Raw genomic sequence first — 17,361 nt, 5'->3', positions numbered from 1 at the left:
TGATGTTATGCAAAACATTTTGTTTTATGTGGATATTGGAATGTGAGTGAAGTACATAATAAATAATATTTTGGCATACATTTGATTTTGTGTCGAATGAGACCCAACGTTGGTTTCAGTTTCATTTTAACCTAAATTAATTCGTTTTGGCTTGTCATTTATATTGCTATAGCTTCTTATATTTTTAATTCTTGTTCTTTTCAAAATACTGTTAACTGAAAGGATTTGTTGTGGAGTGAGGGGAACTAAAATAGCCTAGCTATGTTTACAGTGTTTATTATAATGTTTGTAAACATTTCGCGTCGGCATTAGGCCTATTTCTGAATGAAACAATAAAATGCGACTTATACGCGACTTGTTTTTTCCCCCTAAAAAACTACTTTTTTTAACCATGCAGCAAACCTTTTTAAATATTTTGTTAAATTACTGAAAAAAAAAATAATTAAATGATTTTTAAACCGTTTAATTGAATGTATTAATCGGTCAAAATTCTTACGGTCGGTTAAACGGTTCAAATGAACATCCCTAGTCGATTCTTTTTGGTTGAATCAGTTTGAATCAGTCGAACTGGTTCGCAAATCAGTATGAATGTTGTTGTTTTTTTCATTCATTGTGAATCATTTGGGATTCAGTCTGAATTTGAAATGATTTTCTATGAATAAATAAATCTAATTAATAATTAAATCCTTACCCACTGCTCATTGGAAAGTTCATGGTAATGATTCATGGAAAATCAATATGCATGATTTTCTTAAAGAATGATAATGATGAATTCAGACACTTGCTAAAGTAATAGCCGCAAGATTTAAGGTTTGAGTCTACATTCATGTCTTTAGCACAAACGGCGTAATTATATGTGATTATAGTGATTTCGCTTACTTTAGCAAGCAGCGCTAATGATGATCTGTCTGTGTTTCTGTCAGGTGTGGCCGGGGCTCAGCAAGCGCAGGGCCAGTCGAGGCGTTTCACAACCATGGATGTTGATGAGGAAGAGAACATGAGTGAGTGCTCGAGTCTGAACCCCAAACCCTCCATTCCAGCACAGCCCTGCACACTCCCCTTAACTAATGTGTCACTTACTGAACGGTTCATGTGCCTTCCCGTCCCTCTCTACGCCCCTCACGCCGAACGATCCCACTGACACACACACAAGAGATGTGCGAGGGTCACTTCCTGTTGAGTCGAGGGTTTAAACATGGACAGAATTTTTATATTGCATCTTTAGTTCATTCAGAAACCCTCCCATGAGTTTGTTGTCTGACAAACATTTTATATATTGGGATTTTCGACTCCTTTTTTTTCTTTTGTTTTATTCTGTTAATACAATTGAAAACAATCGATACAATGAACTTTTTAATCAAGTTAATCCAAATTTAGTTGAGGGATTAAATGTCTTATTTACATAGATTCGATTTCTAATTTTTATAACGTGAATACATTTTTTTTATGCTATGTAAGTCGACAAAAGAATCTGGCATGATAGATAGTCCATTCAGGTCACAATTTAGCCTTTTTTTTAGTATTTTTTTGTCTTTTGATGAAAATAACTTTTAGTTCTGATTTTTGTAGTGTTTTTTCATCTGACTGAAATGGCATATAATAGTCAATGAAATAATAAAAGCAATGGATTGTGGTTGACAATAATGTCTTAGATGAATATAAATATTTAAATATTTGTTCATTTAAACATGTATCAGACATACTGTATGCCACATACAGTATCCACATACAGCACAACATGCTCCTGAAAAAAATAACATATGACCAGAAAACATAATAATGAAAAGAATTTCAACTTGCTTTTGGTTTTTGGATAAAACTCTGTCATCATTTACTCACCATCATGTTGTTTTATGAGATATTTTGAAGAAAGTTGGGGCTCAAACTACATCGGACCCTACTAACTTTTATCTAAATAATGAACAAATAAATAAATAAAAATGAGATGATAGTAAATTATGACACAATTTTAATTTTCATTTTTGCTTTTAAGTACTTATTTTTATGCCATTGTAAATTTAGAAAAAAAGGGTATCTAAATAATTGAAAACAAATTATAGATAATAAAATTGTATTTTAATTTGTTTTAAAACACTAAAAAATTATCAGTGTTTTAAAACAAGGTTTTTTTTTTAATAAAAAAAAAAAACAGTGGAACCATCAAACTATGAGTATTGATGCTCAATAACCCGTTAACCTAGAAATGTTGCGTTCCCTAATTCTTTGGGCTTTACTTGAATGTGATCAAAGAAGACTGACATTCCAGCACAGCCCTGCACACTCCCCTTAACTAATGTGTCACTTACTGAACGGTTCATGTGCCTTCCCGTCCCTCTCTACGCCCCTCACGCCGAACGATCCCACTGACACACACACAAGAGATGTGCGAGGGTCACTTCCTGTTGAGTCGAGGGTTTAAACATGGACAGAATTTTTATATTGCATCTTTAGTTCATTCAGAAACCCTCCCATGAGTTTGTTGTCTGACAAACATTTTATATATTGGGATTTTCGACTCCTTTTTTTTCTTTTGTTTTATTCTGTTAATACAATTGAAAACAATCGATACAATGAACTTTTTAATCAAGTTAATCCAAATTTAGTTGAGGGATTAAATGTCTTATTTACATAGATTCGATTTCTAATTTTTATAACGTGAATACATTTTTTTTATGCTATGTAAGTCGACAAAAGAATCTGGCATGATAGATAGTCCATTCAGGTCACAATTTAGCCTTTTTTTTAGTATTTTTTTGTCTTTTGATGAAAATAACTTTTAGTTCTGATTTTTGTAGTGTTTTTTCATCTGACTGAAATGGCATATAATAGTCAATGAAATAATAAAAGCAATGGATTGTGGTTGACAATAATGTCTTAGATGAATATAAATATTTAAATATTTGTTCATTTAAACATGTATCAGACATACTGTATGCCACATACAGTATCCACATACAGCACAACATGCTCCTGAAAAAAATAACATATGACCAGAAAACATAATAATGAAAAGAATTTCAACTTGCTTTTGGTTTTTGGATAAAACTCTGTCATCATTTACTCACCATCATGTTGTTTTATGAGATATTTTGAAGAAAGTTGGGGCTCAAACTACATCGGACCCTACTAACTTTTATCTAAATAATGAACAAATAAATAAATAAAAATGAGATGATAGTAAATTATGACACAATTTTAATTTTCATTTTTGCTTTTAAGTACTTATTTTTATGCCATTGTAAATTTAGAAAAAAAGGGTATCTAAATAATTGAAAACAAATTATAGATAATAAAATTGTATTTTAATTTGTTTTAAAACACTAAAAAATTATCAGTGTTTTAAAACAAGGTTTTTTTTTTAATAAAAAAAAAAACAGTGGAACCATCAAACTATGAGTATTGATGCTCAATAACCCGTTAACCTAGAAATGTTGCGTTCCCTAATTCTTTGGGCTTTACTTGAATGTGATCAAAGAAGACTGATCGGATTCAAGGCTGAAGAAATACACAGAGTTCTTTTCGTGTATCGGAGTCCCGATCGTCTTCATTCAGCAGTGCTGTGAATAGAAGGTTCTGGGAAGAGTTGTTAACCCAGAGGATATCTAACCCGCTATTGTCCCGTCACTCAGCCGCTTCTGTTCAGAGCCACTGACAATGGAGGGTCCCGTCATTTATTACGGATCTGTAGTGAAGCGGACGCTTTCTTATTTAGATTTTCTGCTGATAAGCATACATGATATCCAAAAGCTTTCTTCATGTGACAGTGCATATTTCTCTATCAGGTTTAGATGTTAGGTGCATGAAAGTGAAGGATTATGCACAGCGATTCATTGCTTGGCAAGAGCGACCGTTATACGCACTCATTCAGCACCAGATTTTCCACCCCGATGACTAATAAAATAATAGTTGTTTTTTTTTGCCCATTTTTTTCCCCATTGATTTTCTCCATAGGAATTTCAGAAAGCTTTGACCATTTTGACCAAGAAGTGCATTCGACTGCGTCGCCATCCACCCATTGAGAATCAACATGGTGGTCTTTTTGACTCAACTAATGCACACAAAAGTAGCTGGTGCACCTCAGTGTTATTAGACTTCTGTGTACTTGTGCTTTTAAAGTTCATGTGTCTAGGGGAAAGATCCTGTTGTGTTTGCTTTTACATGTACTGAAAAAAATTGCATTAGAAACTATTTTAACTGAGAAATTGTTAGTAAATTTCACAAATAATTACAAAGAATCAGCAAGTAACACATTGAATTAAACATGAATATTTTGAAGTACAAAGACTAAAGTTGTATTTTCTTGTAAAACATACTCTAATATTCTGTTTTATTTAGAACTTTGAAAAATCATTTTATGGCATGTAGCGACTAGCGACTGTAAGAACTGTTAGTTTTATGCTTTTTCGGCATGTGCGATTGATTTTACTTTCAGCTGAAGGTGGGCAGCTCTCTAAACTGACAGCTTGAACATCTCTAGTAAACAATAAAAGCTGTTTTTGTTTTTCCAGGGCTGTTAAAGTTGAGTTGCATTGCATAAATCTTTTAGGGTTTCTTTGTTTTCAGTGTAACATTGGATTTATTCTGAAACCTAGTGACCTGTCTTGCTGTCTGCTTCTTAACTGAAATTGAACCTCACAGATTCTAGATAGGGAGCATCATACAAATAGCGATCCTCACACAAAGCACAGATTTGACTGAAATGATTTGACATTAATCTTATAAGCATAAAAATACATAGCAAACACAAATACTGTGTCAATTTGTAATTATATTGCATGTTTTTAACACTTGCAGATTAATTATTGTAGAGTATTGGATGGAGTTTGTCACAATGAATGAGATTGAATATGCACACAGTACCTTTTGGATGGCAAGTTATGCTTTAAAATGCCACTTAAGTAGGCAGCTCACTAGGTTTTGGAACAAAGCTTTTGTTTTAGCAAGAGTGCTTTCCATTATTTAGGACAGAATTGATCACATGAGGTCAAATTGATTACACGAGCTCAAAAGAACATGAGTGTGTGTGTGTGTGTGTGTGTGTGTGTGTAACATGGATATGTGCATTCACACGCATAAGAAGGGTTTCGATTTTTAAGATTCTGCTCCAGACTGTTTTGTATATTTCTCTCTTCTTTGTATCTCTTTTTCGTTCTTCTCCACGTTCTCTCTTTTGCTCCCCCTGTGTTTGTTCTCACACGGCTTTCTCTTTTCTCAGATCTCTTCATTTTATTTCTCCTCCTGCCTTGCACCCACTCCCTTATCCACCCTGTTGTTCCTACTGTTTGCAGAGAGCTCTTACTCTGTTCCCCTACTGTTCACGGATGCTATTCTTTTTCTACCAGAGCACTGAAAGCAGTAACCTAGCGAGCTTTTGCTGAAGGATGTTATAAATGAAAATTTAGCCAAAGTTCCACCCACTTTGTCAACAGGACATGATGATGTGTGTTTCATCTGCTTATTAATGCAAAACAATTGTGACCTGTAAATAGACACAAATTGTCCAGGTTCTGTTTCACCCCAAAATCAAAATAAAATAATGTTAATAAACCATCCATAATTTTAAGGCCAGCTTTTTTTTTGGGGGGGGGGGGTTGGTTTTTTTGTTTTGTCTTGCTTTGTTTAATTGTTTTTACTGTCACAGTTAACACATTAATAATGTTACAGCGTTCATTTAATTTGATTTCTAAAACCTTTAGAAGGAGTGAAAAACAGTTTTACATAAATATAAAATGTCATCCACAGAAAGTGCCAAACCTAATAATTGCATGTAGACTTGTTTGTTTTAGTTTTTTAGTATTTTATTTGTATGTTAAAATTGACTACAGTATTTATTAATTTATTTACATTTACTTATTATTTCTTTAAATTTTTTGGGTTGAAATATGATGCTTGATTGATTGATAAAGAAATATTCACAAAACACCACACTAAAAACATTTCTAATATTTAACCTTTTTATTGTTCACCCATTTTTATTGGTATTTTCATAACCACTTATATGAAGAGAATTTGTCATCCCTCAAAACGAGACGCATTTATGTCGTTATTAGTCTTTTTAAAGCTTTGCTTTTGTTCTCCATTAATACATATTTTATCTCCAACGAGATGATTGATTGACTCTGCACGGACCATTGCCTGCAAAACTGAAAATGTACTTTAAATTAAACTGATGATTATGATCATTTAGATTTTATACCTCATGGTCTTCCTTAATTATGTTAATTAATCGTTTTTTTTTTCTCTTGAAATGTTTTTTTTTTTCAGTGTCATCTCTCTCATAATGATTTTTCACAAGATTAGTCAAAAAATGTGTCATGCTAGATTCCCTCGGCACACACAACAAAAGGAACACACATCACTTGTTCGGTTACAAAGAAAGATAAAGGAATCTATAAATTTTACATTTACAAGATCCTGCAACGAAGGCGTTGTAAGTTACTCTTTCTGGGCACCGCAGGTTCATGCAGCACCGACGTAAAGGAAAACCGCAACCTGGACACCGTCTCTTCTAAGGAGGGAGCTGGCCTGGTGGAGCAGCTCCCCAACGGTAGTGGAGGAGGGGGTCGCAAGCGGCCCCTGGAGGAGGGCAACAATGGCCACGCGCACTCCAAATTCAGACCCAAGAAACGTAAGAAAATGCCAGGGCCGGTTCTGCCCAAGAACGCCCTGATGCAGCTGAACGAAATCAAACCGGGTCTGCAGTACAAGATGCTCTCGCAGACCGGCCCGGTCCATGCACCGGTCTTCGTCATGACTGTTGAGGTTAACGGTCAGTTGTTCGAGGGCTCGGGGCCTACGAAGAAAAAGGCCAAGTTGAACGCCGCCGAGAAGGCGCTGCGCTCCTTTGTGCAGTTCCCAAACGCGTCCGAGGCGCACCTGGCCATGGGCCGTACGCTCACCGTCAACACGGATTTCACCTCCGACCAGGCTGACTTCCCTGACATGCTCTTCAACGGGTTTGAGACGCCGGCACCGAACGAGGAAATGTTTTTTCTGGGCTCCAACGGCAACGGCTCCTTAAAACAGCTGGGAGAGTATCCCGTGCCCCAGATGCCAGGTACGAACAGCCTCATGCAGGCGCCGCTGCCGCCGCCCTCCTCCTCGGCCAGCGGCAAAAACCCTGTCATGATTCTCAACGAGCTGCGGCCGGGCCTCAAATACGAGTTTGTGTCGGAGAGCGGGGAGAGCCACGCTAAGAACTTTGTGATGTCGGTGACTGTGGACTCGCAGACGTTTGAGGGCTCGGGCCGAAATAAGAAACTTGCTAAAGCCCGGGCTGCCCAAGCGGCTGACCATTGCCTGCAAAACTGAAAATGTACTTTAAATTAAACTGATGATTATGATCATTTAGATTTTATACCTCATGGTCTTCCTTAATTATGTTAATTAATCGTTTTTTTTTTCTCTTGAAATGTTTTTTTTTTTCAGTGTCATCTCTCTCATAATGATTTTTCACAAGATTAGTCAAAAAATGTGTCATGCTAGATTCCCTCGGCACACACAACAAAAGGAACACACATCACTTGTTCGGTTACAAAGAAAGATAAAGGAATCTATAAATTTTACATTTACAAGATCCTGCAACGAAGGCGTTGTAAGTTACTCTTTCTGGGCACCGCAGGTTCATGCAGCACCGACGTAAAGGAAAACCGCAACCTGGACAACGTCTCTTCTAAGGAGGGAGCTGGCCTGGTGGAGCAGCTCCCCAACGGTAGTGGAGGAGGGGGTCGCAAGCGGCCCCTGGAGGAGGGCAACAATGGCCACGCGCACTCCAAATTCAGACCCAAGAAACGTAAGAAAATGCCAGGGCCGGTTCTGCCCAAGAACGCCCTGATGCAGCTGAACGAAATCAAACCGGGTCTGCAGTACAAGATGCTCTCGCAGACCGGCCCGGTCCATGCACCGGTCTTCGTCATGACTGTTGAGGTTAACGGTCAGTTGTTCGAGGGCTCGGGGCCTACGAAGAAAAAGGCCAAGTTGAACGCCGCCGAGAAGGCGCTGCGCTCCTTTGTGCAGTTCCCAAACGCGTCCGAGGCGCACCTGGCCATGGGCCGTACGCTCACCGTCAACACGGATTTCACCTCCGACCAGGCTGACTTCCCTGACATGCTCTTCAACGGGTTTGAGACGCCGGCACCGAACGAGGAAATGTTTTTTCTGGGCTCCAACGGCAACGGCTCCTTAAAACAGCTGGGAGAGTATCCCGTGCCCCAGATGCCAGGTACGAACAGCCTCATGCAGGCGCCGCTGCCGCCGCCCTCCTCCTCGGCCAGCGGCAAAAACCCTGTCATGATTCTCAACGAGCTGCGGCCGGGCCTCAAATACGAGTTTGTGTCGGAGAGCGGGGAGAGCCACGCTAAGAACTTTGTGATGTCGGTGACTGTGGACTCGCAGACGTTTGAGGGCTCGGGCCGAAATAAGAAACTTGCTAAAGCCCGGGCTGCCCAAGCGGCTCTGTCGGCACTCTTCAACATGCAACTGGACCAGACCCCGTCCCGCCAACCCATCCCGAGAGAGGGGCTACAGCTGCACCTGCCGCAGGTAAGAGATCTCTACAGAGTCTTTAATACTGGCCAGAAAACTAGGCTACACGTAATGACTGATGTATAGTTCACCCAAAAATGAAAATTCTGTGGTCATTTACGATTCCTTCATTGAAAGTCCAAGTAACCAAAACTCTCAAATAGTTTAATAAAGGAATAGTTCGCCCAAAATGAAAATGTACTCGCCCTCAGGCCATCCAAGATGTAGATGAGTTTTTCTTCATAGTAACAGAACAGGAGAAATGTAGCATTACATCACTTGCTCACCAATGGATCCTCTACAGTGAATGGGTGCCATCAGAATGAGAGTCCAAACAGCTAATAAAAACATCACAATAATCCAAAAGAAATCCACACAACTCCAGTCCATCAATTAACATCTTGTGAATCGAAAAGCTGCATGCTTATAATAAACAAACGCAAACGTTTTTTAACTTCAAACTGTTGCTCTCTCCATAATATTACTTTCTCCAGTGAAAAAGTCCTCATCTGAATCAAGAGAGAAATATACACAGATCAAGCACCGCTTACAAGTGAAAACAGTCCAAAACAGTTCTAAATAAAAATGTTGGCTGATTTTGATGTGAGAGGGACAACAGGAGATGGGCATTTTCACTGGAGGAAAGTTATTATGGATTATGGACTTGTATTTTGGCCATAGGCAATGGTTTATCCAAGAGTTATGAAACTTTATATGATTTATTTAGGCTTTTGTTTAAATATAAACAATGAATCAATGAGGTTTGTTCTAGGGATGTAACAATACAATTTTTTCAGAACCAATCCGATACAGAAAATTCTGAGTATCGGCAGATACCGATCCTGATCCGATACCAGTGCAGTTTTTATTTTTTTATCAATGTAGAATTTCTATACTTCTGTGTGTTGACCTGATAGTCACTCTTTTGTGTGTTCAGCACAATCTGCTAAATATAGACAACTTATTTTAATGAAAAATAACTAATGAAAAAATATATAATCTATGACAAAAAATACTTTTAACTAGGTTAGTGGATAATTCAGCAGCAAAAGTTATTCTACAAAAATCATGAGTGCACAATAGTTTTATAAAATCTATATATTTAGAGAAATAACATTATTTAGTGGGGAACAAATAAAAGTGAGTAAGTGTAGGACTAAATCTGGTAAAATACTACACATTGCTCTTTGTAAAAACAAGTAAATATATTTATATATAAATATATACTATAAAATTAAAAGATATTTCTTTTAAATGTATAGCACAGTAGTGGAGGCAGCAACATGCTGCATGCCTCCATTACAGTGCTATTCATTATATTATTAATAGCCTTTCTTGCACTGTCCTATCATAGGACAGAACAAGAAAGGCTATTATTAAACTTTCATTGTGCAAAAGTATATGAAAGGCTCCAATACAGAGCTGCACAAAGCACTTATGCTCATCCCGTGCGCAGAATGTTGCGTTTGACGCAACACGGAGTCATAGCGCACAGCATTCCCTGACCGCTCCCTCTCGTCTGACCGATACCCGATACGGCAGAAAATGCCAGTATCGGAGCTGATACTGATGCAGTATCAGTGCATCCCAGGTTTGTTCCAGCACGTGACACGCACAAGTTTCTGTTTACAAAATGGGATTTGCTCTAAGTATGGATGTTTACATGTGAACAAAAGCTTAAATTTAAGTCTATTCATCATATAAGGCATTTGTATGTCTTCAAAAGACTTGGATTAAACCGCTTGATTCATATGGATTTGTTGAATGATGCCTTTGTTAACTTTTTGGATCTTTTAAGTTTTGGTTACCTGGACTTTCAGTGGAGGTACAGAAATCTTTCATTAAAAATATCTTGATTTGTGTTTCGAAGATTAACCAAATTCTTGTGGGTTTACAACATGAGTGTGAGTAAATGATGACAGAATTGTCATTTTTAGGTGAACTATGCCTTTAAAAGTTCATTCACACAGAGCATGTTCCAAAACCACGAGATGAACTATGAAGTTAAACCATTGAGACGCAATGCAACAGCTAAATAGATGTGGGCTGGAGTCTAGCATTAAAACATCTAGCTGTAACACAACATAGACACATTGCCATGCATCTTAAATGGCCTTTAACCTTTTGGTTTATTCACCAAGTTTTTGAAAGGTAATTTAATTATTAACAGCTATGCAGCAGTAAATAGTAATGGTTTATTTATACCCTAGACATAAGCAGGCCTCAATTGGTAAAGAAATGTTGTAGAAGACTGCATTACAGTTAGTTAATAAAAGTTAGAGGATTTTTCACAAATTCAAAATTTAACGTTGAAACTCATTTAAACCTTTAAAAACTCGTACTGCGGCTTCCTTTAGCACACACACACCAGACTGGCTAATAAAGTCTGATTGTATCTGATCTGTAACAATCTGATGAATATAAGAAATCGGTCCTTCACATCTCATAGTGTTTAATTGAAGTTTCTGATCCGTTTAAGTTTATCAGAGATCATCATCTAAGCCTTTATAACGTGATGCGCAAAACTGGCACAAATGGCCATCTTCATTAGGAACAAAGCCTAATGGAAATGAAGATGAGCTCTGTTAAAATGTTGGGATGGATTGAGTGATATAGCTTAAAAACCTTTCTTGATATGTTTTATACCATTTGATGATATTCTTCATTTATATATTTCATTTATTAGCTGTTTTGCTAAATGGTCTTTTTGTTTTACTATTATATTGTGTATGCATATGTTATGTATTATATGCATTTATGCATATAAACAGTATTATTATATTGTTTATTATTATTATATTATGCAAAAAGAGGATTTAACCTTTTCCACCAACATATCTGCACGTAGTAGCTAATTTATTTACATATATTTTTACGTACATATAAAAACATAATTTTTTAGTGATTTTTGGAAATTCTAAATTGATTCACGTAATTGGCCTGAGCTGATTTATTAGATGAATCAAACTTACCAACTCCTACTGGCTTGAATCCTTTTTACATTTTTGTACATGCAAATGTTTAGACACATAAGGACCTTGGAACTTGTCTTCAGGAACTGTGAATGGCCAAATAAACATTTTCAAATCATTATGGGATTCACCATGTTGCTTAATGTCATGTCACAAGCAAAGCATTGGATATATGTCATGCATATTCAATATATTGCTCACTCCTGCCAGTGAAACAACACAGTGAGCCGAAATGACCAACGACTGGCGTTTGTGTGAGAAGACGTCTATTTACACATTTCTAAAATCCTCTGTTAATCCTGCTTTTGAGATAAGGCCAGGCCTGGAAGCGACTCAATCTTAATTAACATCTTCCTCTGAACCGTGTCAAAACAAGAACATTTTGTTTCAGCCTGCCCACTACCTGTCCACTAAAGAGCAGTCCTGTCAGTGGCATGTTTTGTCTCTGATGCTGAAGGCTCTTGGGCTGTCTGTCTGCGTGACAGATACAGCGCCGTGAATGCAAAACCCCATTATCCATCCCTAATCTGATAGCCACATATTTAACATGCTGTCAATATGAGACCCAAGGTGGAGAAGGTGTATTTGTTTTAAGCAGATGGCGAGATGTTAAATAGACTCTGGTCACGGGACGACTGATCGTTTCAGGCATGTTTTTCCTGCTCTTGTGTGGCGATACAGACTGACCTCACATCCACAATGAAAGGTTGAATGATATAGGAGTGACAGAGGGCAATATGTCAAATATATAATGTATTGAGTACTGTAATTATATATCAGAGTAATGTTTTATGACACGGTGTTAGTTTTTGCTTTAAAAGTAACCAATAATGCCACATTTTAATAACCTTATAGTAATGCACATCATTTAAAACATTCTATAATATAATAAATATGTAGTTTTCCTATATATGTACAGTATATGTATGTGTGTGTGTATATTCATTGGATTATATAAGAAATAGACATTGGATTATGACAATGTGGTACCTATTAGGCGAACAACAAATTAGATGATAATGTAATAAAAATAATAATTGTATAATTATAAAATCATGTATAAATTTTTTGTAAATAATATTTATTTTTATTGTATTTTATTAGTGTAATGTTACTAGCATAAATGTTTAAACATTGGACTATATAGAAATGAAATTATAATATTATATATGTATATATAAATATTATATTATATTATTGTTTATATATGTGTCAATGTGTGTGTGTGTAATAATTAATAATTATATTATATGGCACATATTAGCTAATAATATCATTATCTGGTATTTGTAATATTTTGATATATACCTTTACTTAGAAAATTATTTGCACTGTAATTGCCACTTAAAATTATAAATTATATACGCATTTTTAATTAATAATATTAATTTTATTATATAATTATTACCATAATAAATGTGTAATGATTAGACTATATAAAATGATATAAAATTACTTATACGGTTATTAACATAATGTATGTTAAAAAATTCTATAAAATTACTTATGATGTTATTAACATAGAATGTATGTTATCTTCCTTGAAATGTTTTTTTTTTTTCTTGCTGCGTTAGCCTCCTTTTTACACTTTCTTGGTTTTCTAGGCTGCTCTCGTGTGAAATCTGTCAGTGTCTAGTTGGCCAGTGAATTCTGTCCCCAGGCGCTAATGGGAAATGAAAGCAAATAAAGATGATGGTGGAAACTAGTGTTTTATATCATGAGAGTAAAATGCAGCCTTCTGTTCGTTTGGAGATTTCACTGTCTCCTGATAATATATCGAGAGTACGCTCCGCCGAAAACTCCCATTAGCCGTCTCCGACCGAGTGACTCCGAAGTATTTGGGAAGTAATGTTAGACTAATGTCTCTAATTCTTGCCCATTCGGCCATTGATTTTTCCCTGGCATAATCATTTTCCAGCATATTAACAGGGAGCTTAAGGAATGTGAAGTGGAGGGCACTGTTAGCGGAAAGGATTCACCGAGGTGCCTGAAGGGTTTCGATGAAATATTGATATTATATTGCAGCAGCAGAAGGTGAATCTGAGGTCTGCGGTAAATTTTGCTTTACAGTCATCCATAGAGGAACAGGTTCTTTGAAATATTCAGTTGAGTTTCATTTGAGTTCATTCCATTAAAAATCAGTACATTGTGTTGAAACTCAGTATTAAACTTTGACTTGTAAGTTCAATTTTTTTCTTCGTGGAATTGCATATTCAAAAAAGAAAGAACGTAGAGCCTTGACTTGATTTTATCCATCAGTAATTGATTGGATTATGAGAAGTGGGTATTACATACTGAAGCAAGTTTGTTGAAGGGGATAGGGGATAAAAAAAAAAAAGAGGATTAAAAAGTGAAAATGTTATTATATTTGAATAATATGCATCCATATATGGAAGTTTGTTTCTGCCACAGGATGGAAAAACGAAAAACTGGATTTGTGAGATTGCAAAATGTATTAACTTGCAATTCTGAGTTTATATCTCAGGTTTTTTTGTTTTTAATCAAAATTGCACGATACAAACTCAGAATTGCGAGTTAATAAATTTTGCACTCACAAATCTTGATTTTTGTTCTCGCGTTTCTTCACAGAATTGCAAGTTTATATCTTATAATTTTATGTTTTTATTCCATGGCATAAACAAAACAAAACAAACAAAAACAGAACTGTGAGATATAAACTCTGAACTCCAAGAAAAAAGTCAGAATTCTGATTTTATAACTCATAATTTTGCCTTTTTTCCCCCCTCTGAATTTCAAGTTTATTTGATGCAATTTCAGGTAAATTCAGACTTATTTTTTATGAAATGCGAGACAAAGGCAGAATTGTGAATGTAATGTTTTATCTGTGACAGAAATGGCCTTCTATACCCATGAGTCGTGTACGACATGAAAAGTTCACTGTATATCATAGTAATAAATACCATTTATTACAGCATTGATATTTTGTTTTCTTTTTAATTTATACACATTAAATATTACATATATGTATGTAATAAAATGTGTATTTCCATTACAGGTTTAGGTCTTAAATTTCATATAAGGTGGTATTAAAAAGGTCTTAAAAAGTCTTAAATTTAACTTGTTCAAGTCTGCAGAAACCCTGTGTTCTGAATATGCCATGCCTGCCTATAGCAGAGTCATAAATGTACTGATGTGTGTTCATGTGTTATTGATGTTAGCATTGCAGTCTGTGTGAAGTCTGACATCTGTATGCTCTTTACCAGGTCCTTGCAGATGCCGTTTCTCGTCTGGTAGTGGACAAATTCAGCGAGCTCACTGACAACTTCACGTCTCCACATGCACGACGGAAAGTTCTGGCTGGCGTCGTCATAACAACAGGTAGAGTTCTATATACGATTTTTATTCAAAACGGTTCCATTTAAACATTGAAGAATGTTAGTAATCCATTTGAATCAGCCTAATGAATCACTCACTGACTGAACTGATGTGACTCATTTTATGTACTTTACATGAAGAACGCTTTTACTATTAAAATAACTAAAATAATCACTAATGAAATCAGAGCCTGAATCTTGAGTTGTAGATATTCCTAGACTTCAGTACAGCAGTTTTCATGTTTTGTGATTTTTGTTGGTGTGTTTCCTCTTGCTTTTAACTCAGGCACCGATGTCAAGGACGCTCAGGTCATCTGCGTCTCCACGGGAATAGTGTATATTGAATTTATTGATAAATTGTAATAATTTGACATGTAAGATGATGCATACATCGCAAAAGGTTAAAAATAGGCCTTTGTAAAGGTAAATATGCAGATTTAAGTATGTAAAAGCTGATAGAACACTGATGAAAATATTGCTTCAGAATAAATTGTTTACTCCACCAAAAATCTCAGTGATGCAGTTATTTTGCAGGGATATTTTGTATGGAATATTGTCTGCTGACATGAAAAGTTCACTGTATATCATAGTAATAAATACCATTTATTACAGCATTGATATTTTGTTTTCTTTTTAATTTATACACATTAAATATTACATATATGTATGTAATAAAATGTGTATTTCCATTACAGGTTTAGGTCTTAAATTTCATATAAGGTGGTATTAAAAAGGTCTTAAAAAGTCTTAAATTTAACTTGTTCAAGTCTGCAGAAACCCTGTGTTCTGAATATGCCATGCCTGCCTATAGCAGAGTCATAAATGTACTGATGTGTGTTCATGTGTTATTGATGTTAGCATTGCAGTCTGTGTGAAGTCTGACATCTGTATGCTCTTTACCAGGTCCTTGCAGATGCCGTTTCTCGTCTGGTAGTGGACAAATTCAGCGAGCTCACTGACAACTTCACGTCTCCACATGCACGACGGAAAGTTCTGGCTGGCGTCGTCATAACAACAGGTAGAGTTCTATATACGATTTTTATTCAAAACGGTTCCATTTAAACATTGAAGAATGTTAGTAATCCATTTGAATCAGCCTAATGAATCACTCACTGACTGAACTGATGTGACTCATTTTATGTACTTTACATGAAGAACGCTTTTACTATTAAAATAACTAAAATAATCACTAATGAAATCAGAGCCTGAATCTTGAGTTGTAGATATTCCTAGACTTCAGTACAGCAGTTTTCATGTTTTGTGATTTTTGTTGGTGTGTTTCCTCTTGCTTTTAACTCAGGCACCGATGTCAAGGACGCTCAGGTCATCTGCGTCTCCACGGGAACCAAGTGTATAAACGGCGAGTATATGAGCGACCGTGGGCTGGCGCTCAACGACTGTCACGCTGAAATCATCGCTCGCCGCTCTCTGATCAGGTATCTCTACATGCAGCTGGAGCACTTCTTAAGGTGAGACGCTGTGTTTACTGTCCTGCATGTCTGTGTATGTCTCATATTTCACCACAGCATGATGAATGTTTAACCAAGCAGAAGGGAAATTAAACTCATAAACGGTTTTTAATTTAATATTTTGTGTTATTGTATACGGTTTTAAATAGAGATGCACATTAAATAGAGATGAATTACGATATGGCCTTTTTTTTATTTATTAAACCTCCAATTGCTTTGATTGAATTAAATTTGTATGGAAATATATTTAAAATAATAATCTAGAAAAGGTAATAATAAACAACAAAATGCAATAAAATATATATATATATTATATATATATATATATGCACTTGGCATATAGCTAACCATTTTAATTTATTCCCTTAATATTTCTATTGTGGCCTGTACATAGTGGAAAAAGAGAGAAGAAACGTATTTCGTGTTAAGCAGGTTGTTTCTCTGGGGATGTTTCAGTGCGTTTGGAACTGGGAATCTCATCAGGGTCAAAGGAATCATGAAAACTGAAGACTACGAGAAGATTTTGAAAGACAGCCTCAGGCAATCTGCAACAAAAGATGGTTTGGGTCAACGTTTTGTCTTCCAGCATGATAGCGACTCAAAGCATACCTCATTTCTGGTCTAGAACTACCTCCAAATGAGCAAAGTGAATGTCCTTGACTGGCCTGCACAAAGCCCAGGCTTGAATCCAATAGAAAATCTGTGGGGCACGCTGAAGAGCAGAGTCCATGCCAGGAGACCAACAAATCTGGAGGAACTTGAGAGATTTGCTAAGGAGGAATGGGCTGCAACTCCTCAGGAGACATGCCTGAAACTTGTTGAGAACTACAACAAACAACTAAAGGCTGTTATCAAGCAAAAGGGATACACCATTGACTACTAACATCAGAGGGCTAATAATTTTTTTATTATTGGTTATAATGTTGTTTCTATTTGTATTACAAACATTCCAAGCTTCCTAAATAAACTATTATGTTTAGAAATGCTGTGTTGAAAAAAATCTTCTTTCTGTTAAAGAGCACTTGGGAATTAGTTAAAAAATAATGAAATATTTTATAGGGG

General features: G+C 36.1%; 1 protein-coding gene across 1 annotated transcript in view; it reads left to right on the top strand.

The window, feature by feature from the left end:
• LOC107718317 (double-stranded RNA-specific editase 1-like) overlaps positions 1–17,361 on the top strand; it is a 122,935-nt gene that overhangs the window by 89,782 nt on the left and 15,792 nt on the right. The window contains exons 2-5 of the mRNA XM_016525346.1: positions 924–1,001; positions 7,622–8,541; positions 14,720–14,834; positions 16,131–16,299. Of these exons, the coding sequence (XP_016380832.1) occupies positions 974–1,001; positions 7,622–8,541; positions 14,720–14,834; positions 16,131–16,299 (1,232 nt within the window). The 5' untranslated portion in view covers positions 924–973. The remainder of the gene's footprint in view (positions 1–923; positions 1,002–7,621; positions 8,542–14,719; positions 14,835–16,130; positions 16,300–17,361) is intronic.

The sequence above is a fragment of the Sinocyclocheilus rhinocerous genome, unplaced genomic scaffold, assembly GCF_001515625.1.
Source record: "Sinocyclocheilus rhinocerous isolate Xijiao unplaced genomic scaffold, SAMN03320098_v1.1 scaffold2891, whole genome shotgun sequence".
Classification (NCBI taxonomy): Eukaryota; Metazoa; Chordata; class Actinopteri; order Cypriniformes; family Cyprinidae; genus Sinocyclocheilus; species Sinocyclocheilus rhinocerous.
The sequence above is the reverse complement of the archived record's forward strand: the minus strand, read 5'-3'. Positions and strand labels throughout refer to the sequence as shown.